We start from the raw sequence: 14,403 nt of genomic DNA on the forward strand, positions 1-14,403 counted from the left end.
AGTTATGGTTTTCCTAAACGGTGGTATTTTAATACATTATGAAAAATGGTACTATCGTGGTACTCAATTGGAAGTCGTATTCCAGTATAAATACTTGGGAACGTTTTCACTACAAAGCACTCCTGGACACTGAGTAGGGAAACACTAGCGAAACAGGCGACAAAAACCATAACAAATATATTAAAATATCAAAAACATTTTGGTTATTTACACCCGAAATACGCTTTTATATTGTTTGACTTAATTGTACAACCTATTTTGTGTTATTGTGCCGATATATGGGGATTCTTTTATTCTGAATGTACGGAGAAAGTTCAATTTGACTTCTTTAAACGGATTTTTTTGTGGTTCAAACCAGCCTGTTGCTAACTTAATTGCATTAAGTGAGTGTGGAAGAAACCCTATACAATATACAACACGTTGCTGAGTACTGGTTAAAACTAATTCACATTCCAGAAAACCGTTATCCACGACAGAGTTATCTTATGCTTAAATCACTGTAGGAATCAGGTCGTACAACATTGGCAACAAGTGTGAATACATTATTATTTGAGAACGGCTTTGGTTATGCGTGGATTTCACAAGAGATTTGAAACCAAGAACATTTCTTTAGGCTATTTATTGAAATACTTAGAGATTGTTCTGTGTACCAACTGTATTCATATATAGAGGCTTCACCTAAGGCAGTCCATTATAAACATTTCAAAACTGCTCTTGATCCTGAACGATATTAATCATGTGATCTATCATATATATTGAAAAGACACTTGTCCAACGAATTCCTCATGCTCATGATTTGTTTGTTGTATGCTTATATGGGAAATGAGTACTTCACACCTAATTGGATTTTTCCTTTTCCAACGCAAGCAGTTATCTACAACATTATGTCAGAAATGTCAAAAAATAGTATTTAACTGAATTCAAAATATATTCACAACGCTTTTTTAACTATAGAACTATTTCTTAAACATAATGATAACTCGTTAAAGTGGTATCCACCTGTGTTTTATTATCATTTATGCATGTTATTTTTATTCTTATTCCGGATGATTATGATTGCAAAATTGATGTACAAGCATTTTGATTTTTTGCATTTTATAACATTTGTTGAAAGGAGTTTGCAAGGATATTATTGATATCTCATTGCTTTAAAATATGTCTTGTTCATCATTGTATTAATTCTATGTTGTTAAATGTATATGAATTTATAACTGTATAATGGGCCGGATGCCATAGCTCACAATAAACTATATGTTATGTTATGTTATATATTAATTATCGGTATAAAATTGTTTTTGCTAGTACTTATAAGCTTATAACACGTGATTATAAATAAGAATGGTATACAAAATGATTACCGTCTGAATGCCATCCGAGAATGTAAAACTCAGATTGATGAAAGGAAGGCCAAAGTGATTTTCGCCGTCTTTGACCTCAACTGTTCCAGTTGGTTGAGTCCCTTAAAGCAAAATTACTTTCATAAATGTTAGCTCCATAACAGATTTGATCACAATTCAATAATTCTTCCCGGGAGATTAGATACACCTCATCTCTTTGTGCTTTAAATATTGATTGTATTAATCACATCAACAACAACACATACCAGTTGACATTCAACTTAATATTCGCAACTATTGACACCAATCTATGCAATGAATGATACATGACAATGAAATTATTATCATTATGAAATACTTACTACTGATATTTTATAATGCATTGCCAATTGATTTAGGTTTTGATACCTGTACAATACGTAGTTAATTAAAGATAACTTACACTTAATGTTGTTTTTCAGATGTGGAATGTGTTCCTTTAATACTGCCCTTTCCTTAAAACAGACGAAATTTGGATGACTATAACTATTTAAATATGGTATATGTAACGCATTTTAATTAATTCATAAACAATAGAAAAAGTAAGTAAATGGACTTGAATATATACATTATCAATATAGCAACATTTATCTAAACACCAGTGCGCTTTTTATCACGCATATGTTGCCCTTTGGGTTTGAAATGCAAACCACCTTAAATGACACACACGCCAGTGCGCCAACTACTTACCTATGTTCCGACCAGGGGGTTAGAAACCCAAAACCTCTATACAATTACATAAGAACCAGGGAACTAATAAGCATGCCTATGTTTACCTCCGGGTGTTCAAATCTACAAACTTTCTACTAAAACAATAACAAACACGACTAATTAAATTTGCTCTCGCTCGGATATGGAACCCCCAACATTCCTACAATTACAAAAAGATCAGTGCGCTTACTATCACGCCTATGTCCTAACCAAACCTTCCTTTAACAACCAAAATCGGTTTGCTACCTTTCACGCCTATTTTACCTCTCGTGGCTTCGACAACCTAACATTACTACAAACATCCTCAAAATAACTTACACCGGTGCGCTACCTTTCACGCCTATTTAACCAGTAGGGGATTCGACCACCAAACCTTTACTACAATGACTTACACCGGTTCGCTCACTATCACGTCTATGTAACTTCTTGATGATTCCAAGACCTAACCTGCATACATTTACTTACACCGGTGCGCTAACTATCATGCATATTTTACCTCTCGGTGGATTACTTATACTGGTGCGCTAACTATCTCGCCTATTTATCCTCTCGGGGGATCTCTCTATGTGTATCATTTGATAAGTATGACAAAGTAGTGTTAAACGTATTGTTGTCGGCTACTGAAAATACACTAACAGGACAAATCTCTGTAACTTCTTGCTAAAACCAAACAACAAGGAAGCATTACGCGTGTAGGTACCTTAAACAATTATCATATATAACAAGTAAGGACCTGCTCACAAGCACGCCTATGCTTCTGCTTGGAGTTTGATCCCCAAACCTCCATAGAATTGCACAAATACATATGTTCCCGATCGGATTTGAGCCCCAAACCTTCAAACAATTGCCAAATCCTCCATTGACTTTCTCGCCTATCTATTAATTTGGTTTAATTACATTGAATTCTACATTAGATCTACAGCATTAATTATATCATCCATCACATAAAATAACTAAATACCCTAACACAAGAACGATACTAAGTTTCAAAGTGCACTCATATCTTCTCCAAATCACACTTGCCCAAAATACGTCTGAATAATGACAAACCAGGTTGGTTCACTTGTCCCGAAAGCAGCAGTACCCGTACGGTATGGACAAAAAAGGCATCGCTTAAAGTATCTGTGACAGCTGCATTAACATCGGATGTGTAGTGTTATTGCTAGAGAACCGGCTTGTAATATTAAGCAAGTTTTTCTGTTACGGTAATAGAATCGAGTTTTGTCCAAATGTCCGCCTTTTATATTTTTCACAATTTTTCAATAAATGAAATAATTTAATATTATTAATATCAGTCAGTCCGTTTAACATCCTACAACCATTGTGTATACAATTATATTTTGACTTCATCATCCTACAAGTTCAAATTATTTAGAAACCGTAATTGATATTAAGTGAATAGTATTGAATTTAACGGAAATGCACATTCTTATCGTCTGCTGTGAATGTTTTGGAATTGCTTCATTCTCTTATCAATACAAGGAAACAGTTTTAGTACCGATTTTAACAGATAATGTATTTCAAAATGGTCGTTATAATGTCGCATCCTTTGCTGAAAGCCCTTACTTTGGCTATAATGCCATAAGTGCCCGGCAGAAAATATTAATCACATTGAGGTACTTAGCAACTGGGCCTATACAATTAAATGACAGTGACTTACACAAAGTAAGCCAACCTACTGTTTCTAAAGTTTTGTCTAGAGTCATTGATGTCTTATCAACGCCAGATATTGTGAGACAATTTTTTAAATTCCCAACAATCGATGATCAGTTCAGAAGAAACTCATTACTGTTTCAGGGAATCGCCCGATTCCCGAATGTTATTGGAGTGATCGATGGGACTCATATTGGAATTAAGGCTCCTCATGAACATGAAAAAGTGTTTGTGAACAGAAAGGGTGTTCATAGGATAAACGTTCAAGTAGTGTTCGATCCTTTTCATAGAATAATAGATGTATTTGCGAGATGGCCAGGATCGGTCCATGATAGCAGGGTGCTCCGTGAAAGTGGTTTATTTGACTTAGTGGAAGGGGGGCATGCGAATGGATAATACTAGTTGGGAGATAGTGGATATCCAGCTAAGAGATGGCTGCTAACCTCCTACCTGGCACCACATAATGCAACAGAAGAAGGCTACAACCGGTATGATTTCTGGGTATTATTCCCAAAGTAAACTTTCATCCCTCTTGTGTTATATGTAACATGTGGGTTATAAATATGACTTTTAATGCTAATTTGCAATATGTGCTTAGTAGCTAATCAATGGTGAATTCAGCCACATGTATGCATTTAATGTTATTTTAATTGTAGACACCATGTTCGAGTGATTTCTTTGTTTTAGTTGATACATTAAGACAAGACTATAGAAACTTCATAGGAATAAATGTATGTTTATAAATATACATCATATCTTCAGTGTATTTCTTACTTTCAGTATACAGTATTTCCAATATATTGCATGCATGCGGTAACAGGATTGTATATGATGATTTTGTGAGCTGAAATATTTCCGCAATTGATAAGTGTATGTAAAGAACAATAATACATAGATGCAACTTATGTCATAGATTTGATGTGTACATTTTTTATATTGCAGAAGTCACAAAATCACAGGAGCTCTTGTGGAGAGATCTATTTGACAACTTAAGAAAAGGTTTGGTGTTCTCCATGGAGAAATAAATTTGGAGCCACAAAAAAGTTTGCAAGTAAGTTTCTAGGGTAAACCAGGGCATGGCGAAAACCTACTTGTCCTATTTGGTGACAACAAACCAAACTTGCATATACCCAGGCTGGGAATCAAACCAGGGCTGCCTTGGCAGACATTTAAAGAGATAGTTGTCAACAAGTTCATGCCCTATTAAATGATAAGATGATAGCATAATGATGAAAAACAAGTTACCTGAAGTATATTATATTTCATTAGACTAGAAATATATTTAAGCAAATGCCACTCTTTACCATAATATATTCATTACCATTTTATTGAGTTTCTTGTCATTGTCTTTTGTCAACTCTCCTTATGTCAGTGGGAACACATTATAATGCATTCATTTTCATTGTAAAAACGTTAAACATATAAAACTATACTGCAGTAAGAAACCATATACAAGACTAGCTAATTGCAATATATTATTTCAGGGTAATTGTAGCATGTTGTGTTCCGCACATCTGCAAAGAGAGAGCAATCCCTATTAACGGCGATGATGATTCTGATGACGAGGATGATAATGCCGATGATCAACTGGCACAGGGAGTTCAGCAACCTCCAAATGTGGCGGGGAATAGATTCAGGGATCATGTTGCAGCAACATATTTCAGTAATGATTCTTGTTTTTGCTGTTGTTGAAAGAACCTAGTTATTTTAAAATCCTTGCCTTGATTATGTCATAGGCTGTGTCATTGAAATGCAAACACCTTGGTGATTTCTAACACCTTGTTAAATATACTTCAATACAATTTGGTACACACTTTACACAGCAGATATTAATATCTACATAAAGGTTCATAACACTTGCTCTTTCATTTCAAAATCTAACTCGTGTCTTATTACACAAAACCAGGTATGTGTGTGTGATTTTTGTTTCCTCTGTGGCACTCATGCATACCTTCTTTAAAAAGTTAAAATATAAATATATATGAATTTAATGTTTTAAGTATTTAAATGTATACTACATTATCTAAAGACTTATATTTTAGCAAACAACCATGGTCAATAAATCCAGTAAGCTTAGTTTAAGAAAGTTGAACCATTATGAAGTAATTGTGTAAATCAGAAACGGTCAGATCTTGCTCAAAAAATTTAAGGCCAAGTTAAAAGTTTACTTAGACAATTAGTAGTACTAAGGGAGGCTTATTTAACACACATATTGACAGCAAAATATTTTATTACGAAAACTTTAACAGAATTATACAAATATCACCAACAAATGCCAATCTATTATGAAAATTTAAACAAAATTAAAGACAATTTCAGCAATAATGCCTTTATATAGCTTCAGAAAAATAACATATTTTGATTAACATCAATGATCAGTTTTAAGTCTTATTTCCAAAAGCTGGACTTCAAGCTGGAGTTTCCTTGTTTTCAGGGCCATGATTTCCATGCATGTGCTGCAGTGACTGCAGTCGTTGTAGTTAGTGTTGTTTCTGCTTCCAGAACAGTTGACAATGTAACTTGTGGAAATATCCTGTACCGGATTTAGTGGCTCCTCGTACAGTCTGACATTTAGAAATAAGAAAATATTTACACTCAGAGAAAGCCTTTGGTGTAATAATGTTTGCTATTAAATAAGGTATTTAATGAAAATCATATGTCATAATTATGTATACATTTTTTTTCTTACTCTATAGTATGCGAAGGCTGTGAAGGTGTCTCCACTGCACTGCAATTCGAACTGAAAGCAATTAAAAGCAATTTAAAAGTGATACAAGTGTTTTAAATACAATTCATTCAATTCAATTTAAAACAGTCTGTAGATAAAAGAATGGTTTACATTTAGTAAATGAAATATGAAGTATGGTGCTGTCCAGCCCACTGCCTAATTCTACAATGTTGGGTGAATTTTCCCCAACAACTGCCATAACTCGTTTTGTCACCTCAGACAGTTTCACAGGATTTGTTCCAGAACCTGAATAATAATGGTGTAACAACTCCATTAAATTGATTATATGCAATTATTTAGCTTGTAACTATATTTACATAATAATTGCTTGTACCAAAAGATTAATCTAATTTTGAATGTTTGAGTTGTTAAAAACAATTGTTTGTTAAAACTGCAACTACATATGTGTGTGATTATTGCGGTTATAAACTTTAAAAACATAATTGTTGATTCACGTTTTTTAAAGCAAAAGCATTTGGCTAAAGATACATTTTATACCAATTAGAATCAGTATACTGTTATATTTTTATTTAAATAATATATACCAGTTCTACCCAATTCTCTCTTATATTGGGAATACTTTGCCCGGTGGGTTTGAACAAGGTTGTCCCACTTCTTTGTTAGTTCAGCCGCTGTTCTGGGGTGCTGTGAATCCTAATTGAAGGCATCATTGATCTTGATCCACAAATCCTTCTTTGTTTCTGAGGTAATTCCTGGAAAAGTTCAAAACTACATGAACTTGCATGTACATAACGTTTATGTCAGCAGTGCTACATGTACACATATGTTTCATAAGTGTCTGAAATTAAAAACACCATGTTATCTAATTTTAAGCCAATGCTGCATGTACACGTGCACAAACAAAGCACGTGTACGTTTTAACACGTGCATTCTTAATATAGCTAAATACAAAGGTTTTCTTACTTGAAGTGTACTTGTGTTTCTGCAAATCGTGGTTTGTTTTGCCTGGGTCAAAAGCTGACACTTCCCCCATAACTCTTGCTAATAAAATGTAATCTTGCTGCGTAAAATTAGGACTTCTTGTTTTATTTTCCGCCATGATGTATGCTGTCTATAACGTTCGCGCACTCGACTTTCGTTACTATATTAAGAACTTGGAAACTACCGAACGTTCCATAAATAGAATTCAGCCAGCCGTGCTTGATAACCGATTTAAGGTCAACCTTATAATAAATCTTAAGGATAAGTTATTCTTACGAAAGGTAAGGATAAGGAACATCTTAAGTTTACTTCAACCTTAAGATTTGATCTTAAATTCGCCATTTAAGGATAAGGCCAATTTTAAGTTTAATCTTAAGATTTTTTATTGAATACCACCCCAGTCCCTTATCAGCATGTTTGTCTAAGCTTTTCCGGATTATTAATATAGATTTTTTTACTTGTTGCATATTCAATGCAAGTTTTTCAAATGAAACAATAATTAAAATAATGCTTAGTGAATTACACATATACCGTTTTATAAGTTTTATTTGCTAAGGGTATTGTGTTTTAACTAAAAGAACTATCCCTGTAGATGTAACATACGATTGATAAAACTTGTTCTTAAAATATCACTTTTTCAAAACTATCTTGGTTATGTTTAACATGTTGCATCTTATCACATAGTTCATTTCTCGTCTGGATACGTGATCGAATATTCTAACATATGTACTAGTTACAAGTTAGGTTTACTACCATATTCTTCACGATTTAATAGATATTGGAATATGTTCGATTAAGTTAATATTGCCCGTTCTACTCAGCGTCAAAAAGCGTCATGAATAACTTCTATTTGTCAAATATCTTATATATAGGAATATAGGTTTCCGTGAAAAGCTTTATCTTACCTTTTCAGATTCCTCTATGCCCTGTTTCGCTTTCAGTAATTCTTGTTCGAATATCTGTCTTTTCTGAAATCATAAAGGCGAAATCTTTAGTTATTTGAGTTATATTGTCAGTACACATAGACTATTGCTTTTATTGCGAATTCATATAATTGAACAAAACATAATTTATCCAATACATTCGTTTCATTGCAAGGACTAAAGTGCACGGTTGAATTTACGTGCTTTCCCTGAGTAAATATGTACGCTAAAATGTATAATACTGTTTATATAACTGGTCTCACCTTGTCTGAATTATCTTTGTCTTGTTTCACTTGTTTCAGCTCATCACAAAAGGCATTCCTTGCCTGTAAAGATGGAAATAATAAGCTTAAATAATAATTAGTATCAACAACGATAACTATCATCATTATATTATATACAAATAAAGCTCAAGACCAGAGTCGAGTTTGAGCAACCAATTAAAACGAGCAATTTTCTCCGTCTTTAATTCCATATTCCTATCAAATTGTAGTGATAACAGTTTAGTCCGGTATCCAAGACGTCGTTAATACGTTTTTTATTGTAAAAACGGGCCGAAATAAATTATATTATGGTTAATAAAAAACGATCTAATGAGATAATTTTAACCTCTAAAATAATTGGAAACAGCGACACATAAATCATATCAGCAAAATGATGAGTATAAATACATAGGTTAGGTGTAATATTTTTATATATACTACATATAACCTCTGAATCCATTTTTAATCGATCTGTACTTAATTAAATATATTAACTAAACTTGCAGCAAATGCAACTATTAAGTGAAGTTTTAAGACTTTAATTAATTCATTTGACTCACTTCTTTTCATTTTTTAACTTTTCAATATAGTGCCACATACTTAATTACATGTGGGGCAATGAATAAGAAAATAAACATAGCAAGTACTACTGTTTACATATTTTATTTGGAGCAAAAGTGTATGTACTATTTTAATAACAAATAGGAAACTGTTTCACCCATGTTGATCTTTTGTATTGATTTGCATTAAATTGTCATAAAGAGTTGCTTTTATTGTTAAGGATTCTTCCATGCCCTGTTACAACTTGTGTTTGAATACCTTTCTTGTCTGAGACAAACGATGCAAAATTTGAAGCATAAGGTAATGGGGGTCTTTAACAAAACATTTTATTGATTTGCATGCAGATTAGTTGTAGATTTTAAGACATGCAATAACACAGACTGACTAAAATAATTCATACACTCGTACACTAATACACACATTTGCCTTTGCCAGGACTACTGTTAGTAATTTCCCTGTTTATATCTACAATAAGATTTATACTATATTTTTGCAAAAGTATCATTTATTTTTTTTATATTGGTCATGATTAACATGTGTCAGCTTATCACATATTTCATTATTGGTCTAAATATGTGTTAGAAAGAAAGTCATAAGTTTCGTTTACTAACATATTTTATAGGATCTACTGAATATTTGAATATGTTCGATTAAGGTAATATTGCCCGTTCTGCTCAGGTTTCTGAGCATCATAAAGCGTCATCAATAACATTTATTTGTCAAATATCATACTTATCGGCATTGTGTAAAAGTGTTTTTCAATTCCATAATGTTCTGTTTTGCTTTCTGTACTTCTTGTTCGAGTACCTTCCTTTTCTTAAGGCGAAGTATGTAGTTAGCGGTTTGGGTTACAATGACACTTAACATAGAATAACAGCAATGCTTTAATTAAGAATTTATATAATTTGTCTAAACACAATGCATCCAATCAATTGTTTCATTGCAAGTACTAATGCACCAAGTTGACCATACATGTGTTCCCTGTATATATACGTACGCTCAGATTTATTGGTATGTTTATATAACTGGTCTCACCTTTTCTAAAATATCTTTGTCTTGTTTCACTTGTTTCAGCTCATCGCATAGTGCATTCCTTGTCTGTAAAGATGGGAATAATAAGCTAAAGTTAATATTAGTATCAACAACGGTTACTATCATAATATTATATTACCAAAAAGCTGAAGATCCGTTTCATCAACCAATTCAGACCAGCAACTTTCCCCGACTTTGATTACTAAATTCGATTAGAAGAAGTGATAACAGTTCAATACGGTAAGAAAGACGTTGTTAATAAGTTTGTGAAAACGGGCAAATAACAAATAAGATGATCGTAAATTTGAAACGTTCTAATCAGGGTATATTAACCTCTGAAATAATTGGAAATAGTGTCATATTTCATCAAATATGCATAATGATGTCTTTTAATGCATATATTCAATATAACATGTTTTAAATACGTAAAACCTATGAAAACAAACTCTTTATCTAACTAATAATAAATCAAGATACAATTGTAGCCAAAACAACAGTTTAGAGAATGTTTTTGACTTTAATTAGTTATTTGTATTAACTTATTTTTATTTATTGACTTTCCACAATAGTGTGGCATATAATTACAAGTGAGGCAATGAATTGTAAGATAAACGCAGCAAGCACTATTCTAAACCTTTATTCTTTCTTTAGCTTTATTGTATATAATATTGAAATGACAAATAGCATTATTTTTAACCAAGAGTTGAACATCTGTTGTTTTTTTCATAACGTTGCCATAAAGCATTGCATTTACTGTTGAGGATTATTCCAAGCTCTGTTTCACCTCGTTTTCGAATACCTTTCTTATCTGGGACAAACGAGGCAAATTTGGAAGCATACGAAAATGGCTCTTTTTATTAACGAATCATTCAATTGATTTGAATGCAATGTAAACGCGGATTTTTTTAACATACAACGACGTTCTTACATAAATTGCACCCTCGTACTTGAAGCAACACGTGTATATATTAGCTTAATGTATATCCATACATACTGTACCTTACATACTTACATTCATGTATTTGACCTTTGATTTGTATATTGAACATAACCATAATTTAGAAAAAAAAAATATTTTGTTTGAGACTCAGTTAACAACGGAAACTGCATTTCAAAAGATAAACGAAGATATACCTTGCATAAATAACTATTTTAACTAGGAATTTAATGAATACTGAGTTATAAGATTGGGGATTTAGCGTAGACTGACGCGTATCCTCTCGCCAAGAATTTGTTTCCGCTCAAATACTTAAGCTAGCATTGATGTCCTGGACAACTGTGTGAAGTATTAAGTCTGTTGAACGAAGGGTATAGAAGTTATAAATTAATATCCAAACCTGCCCTAAAACTTTAACCTATGTACCGTAGTCAATCAGAGGCCATACTTTGTATAAAGGATATAATGAGTTTTCTTACCTCATCATGTGATGGCCCTGAAGAATTAAGTCACTTGAGTGAAGAGTATTGGACTTTTAAGTGAAAATCCCAACTTGCCCTAAAACTTTCACCTGACGCCGACGCCGACCGCGACGCTGGGCGAGTAGAAAAGCCCTCCTTATAATTCGAATAGTCAAGCTAAAAAATGTCTTACTGAGTGCTTTGTGAACACTTTATACGATCAGTGATTTTGATTAAATCCGCAATAACTTCGGAACGGACAATGGAGTTTGGTGATAGAATTGATTTTACCCCATTATCGGGTTTGATTTTCCCACATTATAACGGACATAGCCAGTGATGACGAAGTGAGCCGAATCCCCAAGGGATTCTTCGAGTCACGTGATATTGTATATTGTGACCAGAGCAGTTGTCATGGCGAAGAATATGACAGGTACCATGGCAACAACACGCTAGTGGACATTCGTGAGGATGGCTTCCGGGTGGTGAAGGAATACCGGAAATTGGTAACTCTGTTCAGGGAGCTGCGAGGTGTCATGTTTGTAGATCAAGTCGTGAAAGAATACGCTTCAAGTGAATGCGATCAAAAGAGGGTACTGTGTCATATTTTGAACACATGAAAGCGTTTGATAGAGACTATCCCTTTGGCTAAGGGGCTAAAATTAAGCGTAGAGTACAAACCCGTAAGGGCGTCCCGCTCCCTTTCCGCCTGGCAAAGGACGAACTATTCGTTTTTTGACACATGGTCAGTTTTCTATCATTTTTTTGTATTTTATGTTGATATCTTTAACAACATCGAAGAGTTTTGAATTAATGGATCCTGTGCAATATACGACTATGATGGAAATATGTCTCCTCTTTTGTATAATAGCCCAATTCACTCCGAAAGTTGCATCATCGCTCACAAATGTTTATTTATGTGGTACGATTTCAAACATAAATCAACAAATTGAAATAAGAATAAAAACTGAATCGAGCGATTTCATTGTAATTACATTATCTAGTAATGTGTAAACTATCAATATGACATATATGTTGTTGTTACGGAGATATTCATACCTTTTGATGCCTTGGCAGTGTACTGGGGATAGATGAAGCAAATACATAACTGCACAGGGGACAGCTATTAAGTGGACTGAGGATAGTAACGATGTATTTAGAATAACGAAATTGACGTTATAAAAGGCGCAGACTATAACTTACGGAAACCATTGATAAGCTCGGGGAAGTCGTGTCGGCCCTCAGTGGTACCTACTTTTTGTCACATGACAGCCATTCCAGAAAATGTGTTAGTGCCTCTGAGTTTAACTTACTTAAAGACACAGTTGCATCACATCAGGCAAATAACCTTCTGTTGAAACAGTCTCAGTTAGATATAATAAATTAAAAGTCAAGCATATCTCTCAGACAAAGTATTGCTTGGTAAATATAAAGCAAGATGTTAAAGCGCGCAATGATGACGTTATTAGAATATGTACAGGAACTGAACAATCAATGAGATCCCTGACTGCATCGTTGGTCCAGCAAATAACTGAACTCGAAGACCGTATTTGTGTTGTTTAATGTATATTTGACGACAACGAACTTGTATCAATTGCCAGCATTCCAAAAAACAAAACAAAACAAAAGTTTATATTGTCGTCGATCGTGAACCAATGTATCATACTGATTAAGCACTCACTGGATTGACGGAGCAAGAACAACTTCCGAATCAGAAAGCTCGAGACAACACATACTCATCGTGTTGATCCGCCAACATATAAAAACGACCATTTTTATTTTAATGAAGCCTGCAGTACTGAGACGCCGACATGTGAGGGCAATCAAGAACGCTCGTATCCAGCGTGCAGAACGGAGTTTTAGTCATACACGCGCCGTAACGATGTTGACAAAAGTAATGCGCCACAGGTGGACGATACAGAGCCCCGAGGGAGTTCGATTCCGGTGCTCGTCACAACCATTTACGACGAACATGGTTTTCAAGTTAAGATAAAACGGCATACGAAGCGCGTTTCCGTCCGCGGGCTGAGTAAACATGTTACCCCCACTGTAAATATCCATAATTGTTTTGATCTCATTTTCTGTTTCAATCATTATGACTATGAGCGCACTTAATATTATATCATTGAACAACACCGTTATTATGTCGAGTGCCTCGTACCTTACTAACTTATTGACTGAAGTTAATATAGATGTGTGTGGCATTTCAGAGGACTGGTTTCTCACCCCAGAATCTTCATTTTTAAGGATGTATTTCTAGTGACAATATCTACCATGCCATATGTGACAATGATTTAAATACATATAACTACAGGCGAGGTTTTAGGGGCGGTTTTTTTATGGGATAAAAAGCTGAATAATTTCATAGCTCCGCTAAATATTGAAGATCGTAGAATATTAGGGATACAATTACAGCTAAGTCCTAACAATTCCGTATTTATCTGCCAATTAAACGTACCATGTTCTAATCATTCTGTTGATACATATGTGCAGTATATTGATATATTATATGATTTGTACAATACCGTCTGTGACAAAGGTTTGACAATTTTCATGGGTGATTTCAATGCAAGACTTAACACTAAACATTCATGTACCAGAGATAAATTACTTATGCATATTTCAAAATATTGTAACTTGTTTGCTTTAGAAATTTTACCATTATGTTCGGGTTCAACATATACATTTGTTTCATATGACAACCATTCCCGCTCAATGATTGACTATATATTCCAACCTTATGAACATGTTGATTTGGTAATGCATTGTTGAATTACTACTGAGCATTGTTTAAACGTGGCAACGGCCTATTTTAG

At 33.9% G+C, this 14,403-nt stretch overlaps 1 protein-coding gene and 1 long non-coding RNA gene across 3 annotated transcripts in view; both read right to left on the reverse strand.

Moving 5' to 3' along the window:
- Nucleotides 1-14,403, reverse strand: part of LOC128241473 (desmoplakin-A-like) — a 111,811-nt gene that overhangs the window by 17,312 nt on the left and 80,096 nt on the right. For both annotated transcript variants that reach the window (XM_052958418.1, XM_052958417.1), the window contains 5 exons: nucleotides 10,193-10,255; nucleotides 8,597-8,659; nucleotides 8,316-8,378; nucleotides 1,780-1,831; nucleotides 1,359-1,459 (listed from right to left, as the gene is read on the reverse strand). In XM_052958418.1, the coding sequence (XP_052814378.1) occupies nucleotides 1,359-1,459; nucleotides 1,780-1,831; nucleotides 8,316-8,378; nucleotides 8,597-8,659; nucleotides 10,193-10,255 (342 nt within the window). The remainder of the gene's footprint in view (nucleotides 1-1,358; nucleotides 1,460-1,779; nucleotides 1,832-8,315; nucleotides 8,379-8,596; nucleotides 8,660-10,192; nucleotides 10,256-14,403) is intronic.
- LOC128241475 (uncharacterized) lies at nucleotides 6,174-7,424 on the reverse strand. Its single transcript, XR_008262371.1, has 4 exons — nucleotides 7,014-7,424; nucleotides 6,580-6,714; nucleotides 6,430-6,480; nucleotides 6,174-6,304 (listed from the first exon to the last, which is right to left on the reverse strand). It is a non-coding gene; the product is annotated as an uncharacterized LOC128241475 (long non-coding RNA).

This window comes from Mya arenaria, chromosome 7, assembly GCF_026914265.1.
Source record: "Mya arenaria isolate MELC-2E11 chromosome 7, ASM2691426v1".
NCBI classification, from domain to species: domain Eukaryota; kingdom Metazoa; phylum Mollusca; class Bivalvia; order Myida; family Myidae; genus Mya; species Mya arenaria.